At 25.5% G+C, this 15,171-nt stretch overlaps 1 protein-coding gene across 2 annotated transcripts; it reads right to left on the bottom strand.

The window, feature by feature from the left end:
- Window positions 1-8,804: 8,804 nt before the first annotated feature.
- LOC132926467 (putative RNA polymerase II subunit B1 CTD phosphatase RPAP2 homolog) lies at window positions 8,805-13,300 on the bottom strand. Of its 2 annotated transcripts, none has more exons than XM_060990827.1 (6): window positions 12,977-13,300; window positions 12,800-12,917; window positions 12,049-12,213; window positions 11,357-11,466; window positions 9,896-10,004; window positions 8,805-8,997 (listed from the first exon to the last, which is right to left on the bottom strand). In XM_060990827.1, the coding sequence occupies exons 1-6, from the start codon at window positions 13,027-13,029 to the stop codon at window positions 8,944-8,946; spliced, it is 609 nt and encodes a 202-aa protein (XP_060846810.1). In that variant the 5' UTR covers window positions 13,030-13,300; the 3' UTR covers window positions 8,805-8,943. The 2 variants fall into 2 exon arrangements, with proteins under 2 accessions (XP_060846810.1, XP_060846809.1); XM_060990826.1 differs by having other exon boundaries at window positions 11,357-11,469; window positions 12,977-13,296.
- Window positions 13,301-15,171: the final 1,871 nt, after the last annotated feature.

Here is a 15,171-nt window from a genome sequence, read left to right as displayed (position 1 = left end):
ACTATACTTACTCCTTAGTCCTTTATAATAAAATAATACTTATTTATACTTATTATTTTATAATTTATTGTTATTACTCATTAAATTCACTTATGTGATACTTATGAGGTATCATAAAAAAAATGAAACTACAGCAATAATGAAAATTATTTCTGGATGTAATTATAGTATTATAACATTTTAATAATGACATTTAGCGGGAAAAAATCTCATACTTAAGATACTGGAAATAGACCCAATATGGTTAACCAGTTCTGGTTCGAAAAACTTATTTTTATTGACTGATATATAAACCAGTTATAACTTATAAACCAAAACACCGAACAAAATTTATTCATATGAATCACTTCTTCTTCTTCTCTGGCTTTTTACAGGCCTTTTAGGTCCATTGCCGCAACAACATACTGTCTCCATTCTTCTCTGTTTTGTGCCGTTTCTTCAGCATTCCTTACTCCCAACATCTTTAGGTCTTCTTTTATTCTATCAACCCATCTCTGTCTAGGACGTCCTCTGGGCCTCTTTGCGTTTGGTTTCCATGCGGTTATTTGTCCGATTAGTCCTTTTGATCTCCATACATGCCCAGCCCATCCTATTCGTGCGCTTTTCAAGATCCCAGTAATATTGGGTTCGTTATATAATTCCTCTAAATTTTTATTGCTACGTATTTCATATTCTCCTTCACTGTTTTTGTTTGGGCCAAATATCTTTCTCAATATCTTTCTCTCAAATACTTCTAACTTTTTTTCATCTGACTTTGTCGTCGCCCAAGTACTGCTTGCATACAAAGCTATTGGTCTGACTAGAACTTTATATAATGTTACTTTGGATTTCCTTGATAATAGTTTTGATTTGAACAATGGTAATAGTCCATAGTAGCATCTGTTTGCTGCAATGAGCCGTCTTTTCACTTCTTCGTGGCTATTAGCATCCTCATTAATATCTGCACCTAAGTATTTAAAATTTCCTACCCTTTCAAATGTGTACTCATTTACTTTCAAGGAATCCGATCTGTGGTTTTGTCTAGATACTATCATGTATTTTGTCTTTGTCTCATTAATTTTCAGGCCAATTTTTTTCCCCTCCTTCAGCAATATATCTGTTGTGTACTTTAGGTCGTCAACTGTTTCGGCTAATAGTACTATATCATCCGCGTAAGCGACTGCCGTTAGATGTCGATTGTCTTTTATTTCTATGCCCTTAGATTGGGATATAACTGTCCTCATAACTGATTCTAGGGCGATGTTGAACAGTGCAGGTGATAAAGCGTCACCTTGTCTAAGGCCAGTCGTTACCTGAAACTCCTCTGATAATTCTCCTCCAAAACTAATTTTACTTTTTGAGTTATATGTACACGATATGAACGATACGTCATATGAATCACAGTTATACTAATCATATTATAAATAATACCTACTACCTATATCATGTATCTTATCAAATTATGATCATTGAAACTAAAACAACTGAGGAAATCACTCTGCTGTATAGAAGACATCGAGAGCATATTATCATTAGGTATATATAGTAGGGCACTATACAATTTAGGTTAAATAATTAAATGTGAATTTAAATAATTGAATGATCCTACGTAATATTTGTTTTGTATTAATTGTGACTCGGGTTTTTCTTGAGCACGTCTGATTTGCATCCCAATTACCTGTGATATCTAAAATGTTCAAAGATAAAATTATTTTAGTATTATCAAGATTTAGTATGAACGATTATGTTTAAACTTTAATCATTTTCTTTAGTGTTACGTTATGTAGACTACACTGTAAACAAATAATTATTATTGCAGTGCAGTGTTAACGATTCACTACCTTACGTGTATTACATTCTTTTAAACCAAGTTTTTAACTTTGATTATTACAAGTGAATGAAAAGTGAAAACCATGTACAGCGAAAAACAACTCAATTTATTAATGGGTACAAATTCTAATTTCATAAGTACTTAAAAAATAATATTTAACAGTGGTGTTGTTGTAAGAAAACTTAGATATAATAAATCTATATATAAATCTCTATAAATCTTATATTCAATTAAACTCTGATAATTATATAGTCAAAAAAGTTATTGAGCATAACCATGATGAAGAAAACGAAATATTATACCATCAATTCATAAAATATGCACTATGCACGAACGTCTAATTACCAAATTACCTGCAACAAATCAAACTTTTTGTTGGTAAATGATAAAGATTCGAATATTTTATTATTTTTTCTACTAAAAGTTACTTACATTTTTAAGCAATGTTGAAACAATTTTTATTGATAGAACTTTCAAAAGTTGATCTGTCGGGCGGTACTACTGAGTAGGTACCTTACCACTATATAATTCCCCGTTATTTTAAACTGTTATAAAAATTACTTATTACACAAACATTAATTTATAGATTGTAAAATTACACTTTTTAATAATAAATACCTAAATAAAAAATTTCAAAAGTTTAGTAAACCTTTTTACAGTATATGACTTATAAAATAGTAAATATATTCCACTATTATTTTAATATCGAAATCTAATTTCCTGTCATTATTATAGGCAGAATAATCGGCTACTACTTGCGAACTACTAATAGTTGTGACGTTTTTCAGTTTAAGCTCAACGCGATGTTTTATTATTCCCATACAGGCCATACAACATTTTTCAATCCATTAATTCTCCAAAGAGTTTAAAAACTAGTATTTATACAAAAAACAAAGCACTCACTTAAAGAACTATAACCACCCAAATTAATAAAGAACATTTTTTAAGATCGGCGAAGCGGACAAGCAATAACTGATTTTCTGTCAACACATATTAACAGATTATTAACAGCTATCTTTTAAATTTTTACTGGTACAGTATTATTTTTTATTAATTACAACTACAGAGTATATGCAATAAAACAATACTTATATAAAAAACAAAACAATATTTTTAACTTATTTGTAGGTAGTACTATAATAGTTATTACTACAGACAAATCTAAGTCTGTATAAAAATGGAAAGGGAAATATTGTTTAGTTTTTATATTTTACGAAACGCAATTGTATGCTTCCGCGATACTAGATACTTGATACTTAAATTTTACTTAGATTCGATACTCAATACATTAAAATAATCCAAGTCACAGCATTTTTAAAATGTATACATACCTATAATATATTTTAAAAATTCAAAATCTTTAATAATATATAATCATAGACATTATTCTACGACACAATTAATAATTATTCTTTTTATACATTTTTATATCTAAAAAAGTAGTAGTTATAAAACTATAAACTACAGTCAATAAATTAATAATAATAAATGCTGGACTATATGCAGGTATTACAAAAATAACTAGGTATTAGGTACTATTATTATAATATATTATATATATATATATATATATATAACTATTTTGAGTATTAAAACATATTTTGTTGTAAGTATTTTAGATCATTATTTAAAATACACTTGAATTATATAAAAATAGTAAAAACATATATAAATCTTTATATTAATTAAGTATTAACATATAATTATGTTAACATTTTTAATTTTTATTAAATTAAATGTAATAAAATTTGCTAACATAGTTTTGGTGAGATAAAAACCATATGATAATTAATTTTGCTATATTAAATTTAAGATTAGAATATCATTATTTACAAATCCTAAGTATTAGGGTACCATTCGTCCATTGACCATTGCCAATTACATTGATTACCGTTATCTCTCCTGTTCCTACTTCGTCATAAATCATAATTTACCGTAATATACGTATGTATGTGTTAAATTTTAAATCAATGATAAATTATTAGATGCAAAAACGATTATGAGCAAAGGCTGTCTGTCAGCCAATGTTAGTCTTAATGTTACATGAACAATGAACATCACTAAACATTTAAATATTTAATGGATCAATAGTGAGCTAGTGGTCCCTTTTACATAATCTAATGGCCCATGATTGGTCCATTATATGTTATTTATCCATTCAATTATTTAAGTTATTCAATTTTTCATGCAATCGAAATGTTTTGAAAATGTCATTGTTTATAATAAACATACAATTTTCAAGGCCCCGTAAATTTTTTTAAATTACAACAAAATAATTATAATAGTTTTTCGACGTATTTAAATATCTATTTTCATCCAAATCTGAATTTGAAATATCGATAAAAATAAATCGTGCTTTTGTATTTTTTAAATTTATTGCTTTAAGAATAAAATTAATACTAACAAAGAATATTGAATTAAATTTTTAAGAAAAATTATTTTTATAAAGTGCACGGGTACAGCTATAAAGGTATAAAAAGAACGCTTAGTTGCCATTAAATGGCAGTATTACCTAAATGACAAATTGAATAATGTTTGAACCACATGAGGGGTTTCGTTTTAATGGACAACAAAGTGCGCGTGGAAAGCTAGTGATTTATATATTATGTCATACATTACATATTTATAAGCTATTGTGAAATATTTTTAAAATTGTTTCTTGTCCAATTTTAAATTATAGGTTAATATAGGTACTAAACCACTAAGCTACTCCAATTATTAATCACAGACTATTCTCAGTATTTTATCCTCAAGTACTATTATAGTATTATAGTATGATAATTATAACAGTGAAAAACATAATTTCGGATTATTATAATTACAATAAATTACAACAAGATGTTATTTCTATATAAAAATGAAATAGTAGGTAACTATTTTTCAATAGTATTATTAGTTGTTTTAATTATATTTTCAATGTAATTGGTCACTTGTATACTAATAATGATCCCAGTGCTTTTTGCCAATCGTGCCACCCTATTGTAATGCCACTGTCGCCTGTCGCCACTAATATTATCATTTATCACTTAAGGGTTAAGAACCAATATTTATGCATTTGTAAAAACTAAATGTTTTTCTCAGTAAAAGTAATAGGGTAGAATGGAAATTTATTGTGTAATCTTTACAACACTAAGATAAATTTATATGTTGCATATTTCATATTCTATACTGCTTTAATTTAAAACCTCATTTTGTTATATTGATGCAAATTCAATGGAATTTTGCTTTAATTATTTCTTGCTACACAAAGGCGTATAACAAATACCAGGATCGAGTTACACTTCTTTACATTATCCTTTTTTTTTTGTAGTGCATATTTTTTAATTGTTTAATACATTTAGACCATCTATTGATCCATTGAAAATCACATATGAAAATTTTAATTTTGAATAACTGGACCATTATATTTTAAACTTATTATATAAAAAAAAACTTATGACTAAAATATATTATTAACATAATTTGTTATACATGCTATGCTGGATGATCTATTAACCTTAATGAAAATATTTTTATTCAATAATTGTAATTTGTTTCAATGCAACTTTTATCTTAATTATTTTTAAAATCATGCATTTTGAATTTCTTACTCTAAAGTAGAATATTTTTGACATTTTTCTACACAAATAGTAGAACAATTAATTTGTGAGTTATAAGTTATAACTGTTATAAGTATTTAAAGTTTAGATGAGTGAACTAGAGTCTATAATCGAATGACATAGTGGTAAAATTGTATACTCTGCAAAATGTTAATCTACTACTCTGAAAATTTTATTTTTAATGGTCAAAGATTCCAAATAATAATTTATGTTGAAATATGACATATGAAATATATGTTGTCATTCAAAATAGTAAAAACTTAAAAATTATTTATATTTAAAAAATAGAAAAAATAGAATTTATTCCCAAAAATGTTGTTATGTAACAACTTACAATTATGTAAAACAAAATCCTTAGTATTTTTTGAAATAAAATGTGTTAAATTAAATCAATCCATAAATACATTTATTTTTTATTCTTAAACTAAACAAGTTGATAATACAATTACAAAATTATTTATGAAAATGCAAAATATGAGACTTAATATTTTTACAATGTATGTTCAAAAAATATAGATTATAAAAAATTATTATTTTAGTATTGTTTTAGTTTTTATAAGTCAGATATTATATAACATTAATAAATGCTTATATTATTAATTCAAATAGTTTCTATTTATACATAATATACAAAAATAATAAATTATATTACATATCTAGGAAAAAAAATACTTAACTATTCTATAAATAGTAAAAATATTACATATTTAATGAGAAGTAATATCTGTTTTTAAATGTATGCAAGATTTTCTGATACTTTTGTACTTCTAGCTCTAATTTTGTTATTTTTTTTATGTTTGTATACTATCATTTTTTAGAAAGTACATTCATATTCTCTTTTTCTTTAATTTTTATACTGGAATGTTTAATTTACAAATTGAAACTTCAAAAGTGTATACAGGATGAATCTTTAATACTTATTAATTCAAGATCTATTAATGTTTTTGGAAATATCTTTCTTACATAATTTACAGTCAAGATAAAACAACATTTTGGGCGGGCAGTTTTTAAATTATAAGAATATACGGTTTAGGTGAGCAAAATAGTAGGCCAACATTTAGTGAGGTATCCTTGTAACACTCTACTCTGCTAACCTAAACTATAATTACTTATAACCCAAAAACTACTGATCCGAATTATTGATTTAAATGTATCGAAGTACTTAAAATAATATTCTGATAATATAATACAGTAAGTTCCCATACAACGAACTCCAAGGGACCGAATTTTTTTTCGTTATAACGAAAATTTCGAATAAACAAAATTTTAAAACATTATGTAATTCAAGTACAAATAAATAATTCAAATATAAATAATTTGTGAAAAAAAATGTATTACAGATAATCGACAATTTTTTTTTGAACAGGGTCTGCTGTTTTAATAGAAAGTAAATAATTTTGTAGTTTGTGAATGTTTGTAAATATGAAGTCCGGTACATCACTTTGTGATGTAATGAATGTTCGCATTACTTCCAAACTTGATAAGGCTTCTGATGAAGTGACATTGCGCACATCATCTAACATCACAGCTTCTTCATCTTCACTACTTTCGTCGGTGACATCGTCTTTACTGTCTTTAATAGATTGAATGATGTCTACTTCGGTTAGTTCATAACATGTTGAAACGTTGTAATCTGCACTGAGATAATCTTCTAAATTCACATCGTCAGGAAGCGACATTTTCTTTTTCGCAGTGATCCAAATTTGCTCTAACTCAGTTTGTTGGGTGTCATGCGTATTTGATTCATCATATTCGGCCACTTCTGAAACAGAAGTGGCGTCTTTGGTTGTGGTTGCATGTTTCCAACAATTAGTTATTGTTGATTTACTGATATCATCCCAAGCTCCGCATATCCATTCGATAGCTTCCTTCACATTGCATTTTCTTTGGATATTTTTCTCTAAATCACATAAAATTTGACGTAACAAAAAAGTTCTGTAGCGTGATTTTACAGCTCTGATGATACCTTGGTCAAGAGGTTGAAGTACAGCTGTGCAGTTAGGTGGGAAATATTCCACACGAATGTTATCCAATTTTGGTGGTTCATTATGTGGAGTACAGTTGTCGATAAGAAGAAGAATTGTCCTGTTCTTCTTTTTCATTTCTTTGTCAAAATCTATCAACCAGTCATTAAAAATTATTTGAGTCATCCATGCTTTGTTGTTAAATTTATAGATGCATGGCAATGATTTACAGTTTTTAAAACAACGAGGTTTTGCTGATTTTCCGATGATGAGAATTTTTCGTTTCTCCGTTCCCGATTTGTTACAACAGAACAGAGCGGTGATGCGTTGTTTGGAAGCTTCACCCCCTACACACTTGTCTCCTTTCTGGGCTAATGTCCTTTTTGGTTCAAGCTGAAAAAACACTCCAGCTTCATCCGCATTAAAGACATCGTTCGGGCTGTATTTATTAATGAGTGCTGCAACTTCTCCATTTCGCCATTCGTTAACAGTATTTATTGGCACGTCACTCGCCTCTCCAGAAATGCATTTGGTCACCACGCCATACCGCTCTCGGAAACGATTTAACCATCCGACACTTGCTCTGAAATTCTCAACTTCGAGCATTTTGGCAAATTCTAAGGCTTTTCCTCGAATTAAAGGACCTGTCAGAGGAACGTTTCTGGAACGAACATCTTGAAACCATTTGTAAACCGCCGTATCAACGTCTTCATATTGCGCCATACGCATCCTTTTTCTACTCGGGACAAAAACAGAAGTCTGCAGTTGTTTCAAGATGCTTTCTCGGTCCTTCAAAATGGTTGACAATGTTGATGGAGATATGCCATACTTTTTTGCCACCTCACCTTTCTTCAATCCTTTGTCTACTTCAGAAATTATGATTTTCTTCTCTTCCAACGAAAATTGCTTTCTTTTCGCTGTAGGACCCATCACTTGCATATGTACAATAAAGAACGAGCGTAAAATACGAAAAATGACTAACGAGTGAGCTTTATGAAGATATACACCCAACTAATTGTGTTACGTTATCGATTGACGCGGAATAACACGGTCACACATAACGATAATTTAATGGCATTATAATTTCATTAAATTGTATGCTTGTTATCTTTAGATTAAATTAAAAAGAAAAAATATATTTTAATCTGTAAAAATAGTTCGTTGTATTGGGATTTTTAAAAATCAAATATTTCGTTATATTGAGATTCATTTAACATTGTAAAAATAGCTTTTCGGTAGGGGACTTCTATGAATTTCGTTATAACGGGATTTTTTGTTGTAACGGTATTCGTTGTAACGAGAACTTACTGTATTATTCAATAACGTAAAAAACATTAGAAAAGAATTATAACAATAAAAAATTTGTTTTATTTGACTGTAATAAAATTATTTTCAAAAACATTAATAGATTTTGAAATAATGAATATTCAATGATAAAAAAATCACCTTTTATTGTATTTATAAGTTATTAAAATATATAATAAACAGAATTATATAATTTTTAATGTATACACTGATATAAATTTCTGATAGGTAGTATCTTCTTGATATTCTCTATATTAATTGAATTTCAATTATTAGTTTTCAACGTTAATACATTTTTAAATTGTTCTTCAAGTTCAGTCTGTAAATATAACAAAAACAGATACTTTATATATAATAAATATTTATTTTCTACATAATAAATTTTATTTAAGACATAACTTATTAAAATTAATAAATGTCAATAATTTTCAATTTTCATTCATTTATTATTTTTAATTTTGTTGTACAATAATTATTTATTTATTATAATAATAATAATTAATTATATTTTATTATAAATAAATTATTAACACTATACATATGTCTTATTATAACCATGGGCGGAACTATGGCTAATTGGCTTCGTATTAATGTATACATTTGCTAAGAACATATTATTTTAAATGTAATACAATAAATTACTTATGTTATACATTTGTATTATAATAAAAAAACATTGGTATTCACTATCGCCCTCCACCCTTTCCTTTGGATATGATAGGTGCAAAATGACTCTCATGAGTGACCCAGTTTAATGAAAATATCTAGTTCCACCTATGGTCATATCAATATCAAATAATATATTTAATACAAATTTTAAAATATGATATGACTATATTGTTTTCTAAAAGCATATATAATATTTGAATGAATTTTTCTAAAATATATTGATTTCTGTACATTTTGTTTATTTTTGAATCAAGATCAATATAAAATTGAATATTTTAATTAAAAAAACCAAAAATTTAGACCACATAAACATATTATTCTGACTTTAAAATAACTTAATCATTTTTTAATGAAATACTTTAAACGCACTATGATTTTTCATTAACCGTATTTTATTGTATTGTTAATTTATTAAAGTATTTGTAAAAGATAACTAAGAATTTAAATTACAAAAATAAAAAAATACATCATATAACATCAAAAACTTAATCCAAGTATAATGAAATATGAATAATTTTTTAAATCAATAAACATTTTGTTTTAATTACCTTGGTATCATTTGTGAAAATAGGTGAAGAAACAGTAGTTGTTGGTGTTGATAATTTTGTGTCCCCATCTAGTACTGAGTCTGATGTAGTTTCTTTTTCCGTACATATTCTACAAAGAATAGTTTTTGTATTTATAATTATAATTTGTAATTGTATATATTTGTGATTTACTAATTTACAAGCACTTAGTGTTCTTTTTCATCTAAGTTCATTCTAGGTTTCCATATTGTTCCTAAATTTGTATTTTGTTCCTTTAACCATCAGACTATTAAATTATAGGAATCAAAAATTATATAAAAATTGTAGAGGTTTTTACAATTCTTAAAGCTCATTTAAACTATTCTTATAACTAGGGAACAGATTTTAATTTAGTAAAAAATCAAAAATATTTAAGTATACATTTGTTTATTACTTCATAAATATTTATTTATAATATTGAAATATTTAAATTTGAAATAAGATAGAATTCACTATAATTTATAAATAATATATAATACAAATTTAAAATTTTTATTCTGAATCATCCAAATAATCTTCATGAGGGAATGGGGGAAACAGTTAGAAAAAAGATATAATTTGAGATTTTCAAATTTAATATTATGGCTTTTCGTTCTTAGTATTACTTCATAACGGCTAAATGACCTCTCCACATCAACAGAAGTGATAAGTGCATATTTCATAAACGTTAATTCTTTTGGATAGTATTCTATTTCTAAATTGTATTTTAGAGTTTTGTTTAATAGTATACCCCTTATCAATATTATGACGTTAAATCCTGGGTTTTTTTTCCATATAGAATTGGTTAAAACTACAATTTCTCCAGGAAATTCTAAATAATACAGATTACGTATATTTATTTGAAAATATTTAAAAAAAAATTAGCATCAGCTTATTCAAAATTAAATGAAACGTACACATATGTCAAAAACTTTCCGATATTAAAACGATATAAAAATATTTATTTAAAATAAAATCCATTCCCTACTTATAACAATAATAGAAAAATAAATTCAGCAAATATCGTCTTATTATAAAATTGGGTTTATGCTTGAAATCTAACATTAAAATATTTAACCTTAATCATGTTCTTAGTAACATTTAGGTTTTATTTTATGTTATGCAAGTTGAAAAAATGTACCACAATGGTTCTTTTTTGGCTCACTTTTTTAGTACTTTCCTTTCACTTTAGAGAATAAAGTATTTTTTATTTTTGTCGTAATAATATAACATCTAATTTACCAATTAATAAAATCAAGCGATATATTAGTTCTGTAGACCTATTTTTTATTTCTCCTTTTTCAAATCATACATTTAAACAAAGAACTTGATTTTTAACTAACTGTTATAATTTATTTTGTGTACAACCCGATACCACTACTATTGCAGTGACCACAGTACCACAGATATTATGTCCATGTACTTTGTCTGTTTACACCACAATAATATTGATTGTTTACATACTTCAATAATTTAAATGTTGGTACTGTATCTGTATCACGTAACCACAGTGGTGTGGTTAATAGTTGTTTTTGCAAATATTTTGAACTTTTATAGCATATATTGGAGCAAAACTTCTAAAACAAACAAAAATTATTACTTATAGTAAACTTATTTTAATAATTTTTAGTTAATCAGGGAATACAAAGATTTTTAACAGTTTCAACACCATTAACCAAATTAAAATTCAAATGCACATTACAAAACAATATTATTGGTTATTCCTATGTCACAATTATTACTTAAATCAATATATTCAAGCACAAAATTAATTGCACCATAAAATTTAAAATGGGATAAAATATATTCAATAAGAAAAAGAAACTGATGACTTATTTTTTAAATATCCTATAACATATATCATTGTATTATAGTATATATATTAATTCTACAATTAATACAATAACTACACATTAGTATAGATTTTAATATAAGTTTAATTATTTTATTATATTTAAACTCCATTTAATACTTAACTAATTATAGATACTAAAAATTAACTAATGTACCTACAAAGTACATTAAACAAAGGTTAAACAGAAAAATGTTGAAAATTACAAGTGTTTGTTTGTCAGAAACATGAGAATAACAAATAATAATAATAATAAAATAAAGCAACTATTAAAATTTAACATTAATTAATATTGTATAAATACCTTCCTTTCTGTGATGTCAAACACCTTTGTAAGGGCTAATGATATTTTATACTTTTGATTTGGTATGTCCGTCAACGTTTTATCACACATAACATATCCACATTGTTTTAAAATAAATCTTTCCTCTACTACATCTTCATAGTGACAAGCATTAATTGAATACAACTAGAAAAATAAAATAATAAGCAAATATATATTTAAGTTAAATTAATTTAAATTGTTATATCAGTAAAAGACATAAGTACATACTATATCTATGAAGTATTTAATTAAAAAATATGCAATTATATGAAATACAAAAATTAGTAGTTTTACTAAGTATCACAAATTTGTTAACAGTATTGTTTTCATTTATTTTAATAAACCATAGAGCATTAGATACCATTAAACTTGAAATTATGTGTAAAGAATAATCACAATACTTGTACTGTCCTGTTGAAAAAATGACGTAGTTAAAAAAAAAAAATAATAATAAAGATAATACATGTAATATTTAAAAATTTGCGCAATTTTCATTAGTAAATATGACGTAATTATAGTTTATTCAACAAAAATGTATCCTTATAAAAAAGAAAAATTGGAATTAAATATTATCGATACTTAGTAAAAACATAGTAATCACCATTGATTAAGAAAGGGTGTCGTAAGTTTTATTTTAAATTGAGATTAGATTACCTATATAAAATAACTTTTACAAACATTAGGTACAACATTAATTAATCATCAATTCTATATAATATCATAATTTTACCTTATTTAACAAGACATGTTCTTCCAATCCACCATCGATTAGCTCAACTACAATATCCAATGCTTTTTTCTCGCATTCCTTTTTTATTTTTAAAGTTTCGAGTAATTTTTTTGATGACCTATATACATGATAAAATATAGAATAATAAATCATTTAAATTAGTTTTAACAAACTTACTGCACTCTTTTCTTTTTTGAATTTGTAATATTTGGTTTTTTGAAATAATCCATATTGGAAAAGGTGTAGCGATACAGCGCGTTATCACCACTCACAAACAGTCCGTTATCAACACAAATTATTTTATTTTGTATTCTTCACGTCTATGATATTATGCTTAGTGCTTACTAATGTTTTAGTACATTCTATGCTTATGTATAATACACAAAAATGGTAAACACTATACACAGATATATAGTATATATTATATACAGATATATTTGAGGAAGTTTAATATAATAAGAATAGTTATACAACCGTTATCAAAAGTATAGAAATCTGTGGCGAAGAACAATAAATAAAGATAATATAATATGTTATTATCATTTGATAAGTCCATATAATCAAAAAGATAACAATATAAAATGAATTATAATATTCTAAAAAATTAGTTGTCATAAAATATAATATATATATATATATATCGTTAATATACGTTTTAATAACCAATGTCGTCTAAATTTGAACTTCAAATGTTTATAAAAATACATATGATTTTAAAGTAATCATTTTTTTAATTGCAATAAGAGGAATTTATGAGGAACCTTCAACCTTGTATTAAATTTCAAACTGTTTTAGATAAAATCAAAAATGATATAAACATAAATTGAAAAAAGTCACACTTCATAATATATGAGTAGGTCCTAGGTAAAACAATTTTACATAAATAACTAAAATATTTTTAAAACAATTCCATATTTATTAAAAGCTAATACAGTCGAGATAATTCGAACCGCGATAACTCGAAAAACTAGACAACTTGAATTTTTTTTTTATTCCCCTAGAAATATAAATTAATTCAAATTCGAGTTAGATAGCTCGAATAAATAATAATACATATCTTGAAGCGATTTTTTATCTCCCTTAACTTCGAGTTATCGCGACTCGGCTGTAAATATTTTGGACATTTTAAGTCTATACGGATATCTATTCATTTTTTCATTACCTACAAGGCTACAACAAAAAACAAATCAGTTTGGTCAAATATTTATTTTTGTTTTCCCAATTATTTTTAAAAATAGTGTGCATTTTTTATTTCGACTTTTTTGAGTAACGAAATCCAATTTAAGAAACACCCTCTAAACATTTTTTTCTATTTTCTATAAAAAGTCCTAAATCCTAATCATACATAAAAACAAATTATTATTGCATAAGCCCTATAGCATAAAACTTATGCATCGTTTCGATTAGAATTTAAATTATAAGGGAAAACATTAATATAATATATTAAATAGTATATGTATATTATATACTTTTTATAATAGGTATACTCATATTGTCATATTTTTATTTCTGAATTGTCAATTTTTAGAGGAAGACAAGTTTCCAATAAAATCAATTTTACTTTTTTATTGTAATTTAAAAATGAATAACCGTTGAGACTTCAATAATTCAATAATAGATATAAATTAATTTTCAAAATATTTTAGTTCTTTATTATAATAAGCTAAAGATAATAGAAATTATTTTTTATTTATTCATTCTAAAATTTTTGTTTATAAGTAAAAATCCTTGAAAATGTAATACAAGGTTCCTCATAAGTTATTCTTACAGCAAATAAAAAATACCGAATATATGTATACATAATTATTTTTATAAGCACGAAAAATTGCAAAATTATTTTGTAGTTTAAAATTCATATAATTTGTAATTTTTGTCATCTATTGTTTGAAAATGTTATAATACATTCTTCGTAATAATTGAAAATTGAAAAAATTAAATTAACGAAATATCATAATAATTTTTTTATAAGTGTGCGAAATTTGAAGTTTTAACGACATAGTATATTTAAATGTATAGGTAACAATGATTTATTTAAACCAATTTATGTTCAAAAACAATATGATTATTGAATTACAATTTATGTAATTACAGCAATAACATACTCTACTATTCTTCATTAACTAAAGAAACACTCCAGAAATTATACAGCAAGTAGCGGAGCCAAGATCAATGTAGGTAATTTTCTTAATACGTAAGTGCATGTGTACTGTTTGAATGTTTGTATAGTAAGTACCAAGTGGTTATTAGTGTGTGACATGTATTACTGTATTGTAAAAGAAAAGGTGCAGTTAAAAGTTTAAGACTTCTCAACACAGTCGCCCACAAAACGAATACCCAAAAGGTATTATACTATTATATTTATTTTGTTTTTT

Source organism: Rhopalosiphum padi, chromosome 3 (assembly GCF_020882245.1).
Source record: "Rhopalosiphum padi isolate XX-2018 chromosome 3, ASM2088224v1, whole genome shotgun sequence".
Taxonomy (NCBI): domain Eukaryota; kingdom Metazoa; phylum Arthropoda; class Insecta; order Hemiptera; family Aphididae; genus Rhopalosiphum; species Rhopalosiphum padi.
This window is presented reverse-complemented; position numbering and strand designations above follow the sequence as displayed.

Bases quoted from the DNA above. Each gene is read 5' to 3' on its own strand.
- LOC132926467 (XM_060990826.1), bottom strand. From the start codon at position 13,029: ATGGATTATTTCAAAAAACCAAATATTACAAATTCAAAAAAGAAAAGA. The intron at 11,470-12,048 runs GTATTTATACAA...TGTTTGTTTTAG, and splicing joins TTGACATCACAGAAAGGAAG to AAGTTTTGCTCCAATATATG. The intron at 8,998-9,895 runs GTAATTAAAACA...TTATATTTACAG, and splicing joins TTTTCACAAATGATACCAAG to ACTGAACTTGAAGAACAATT.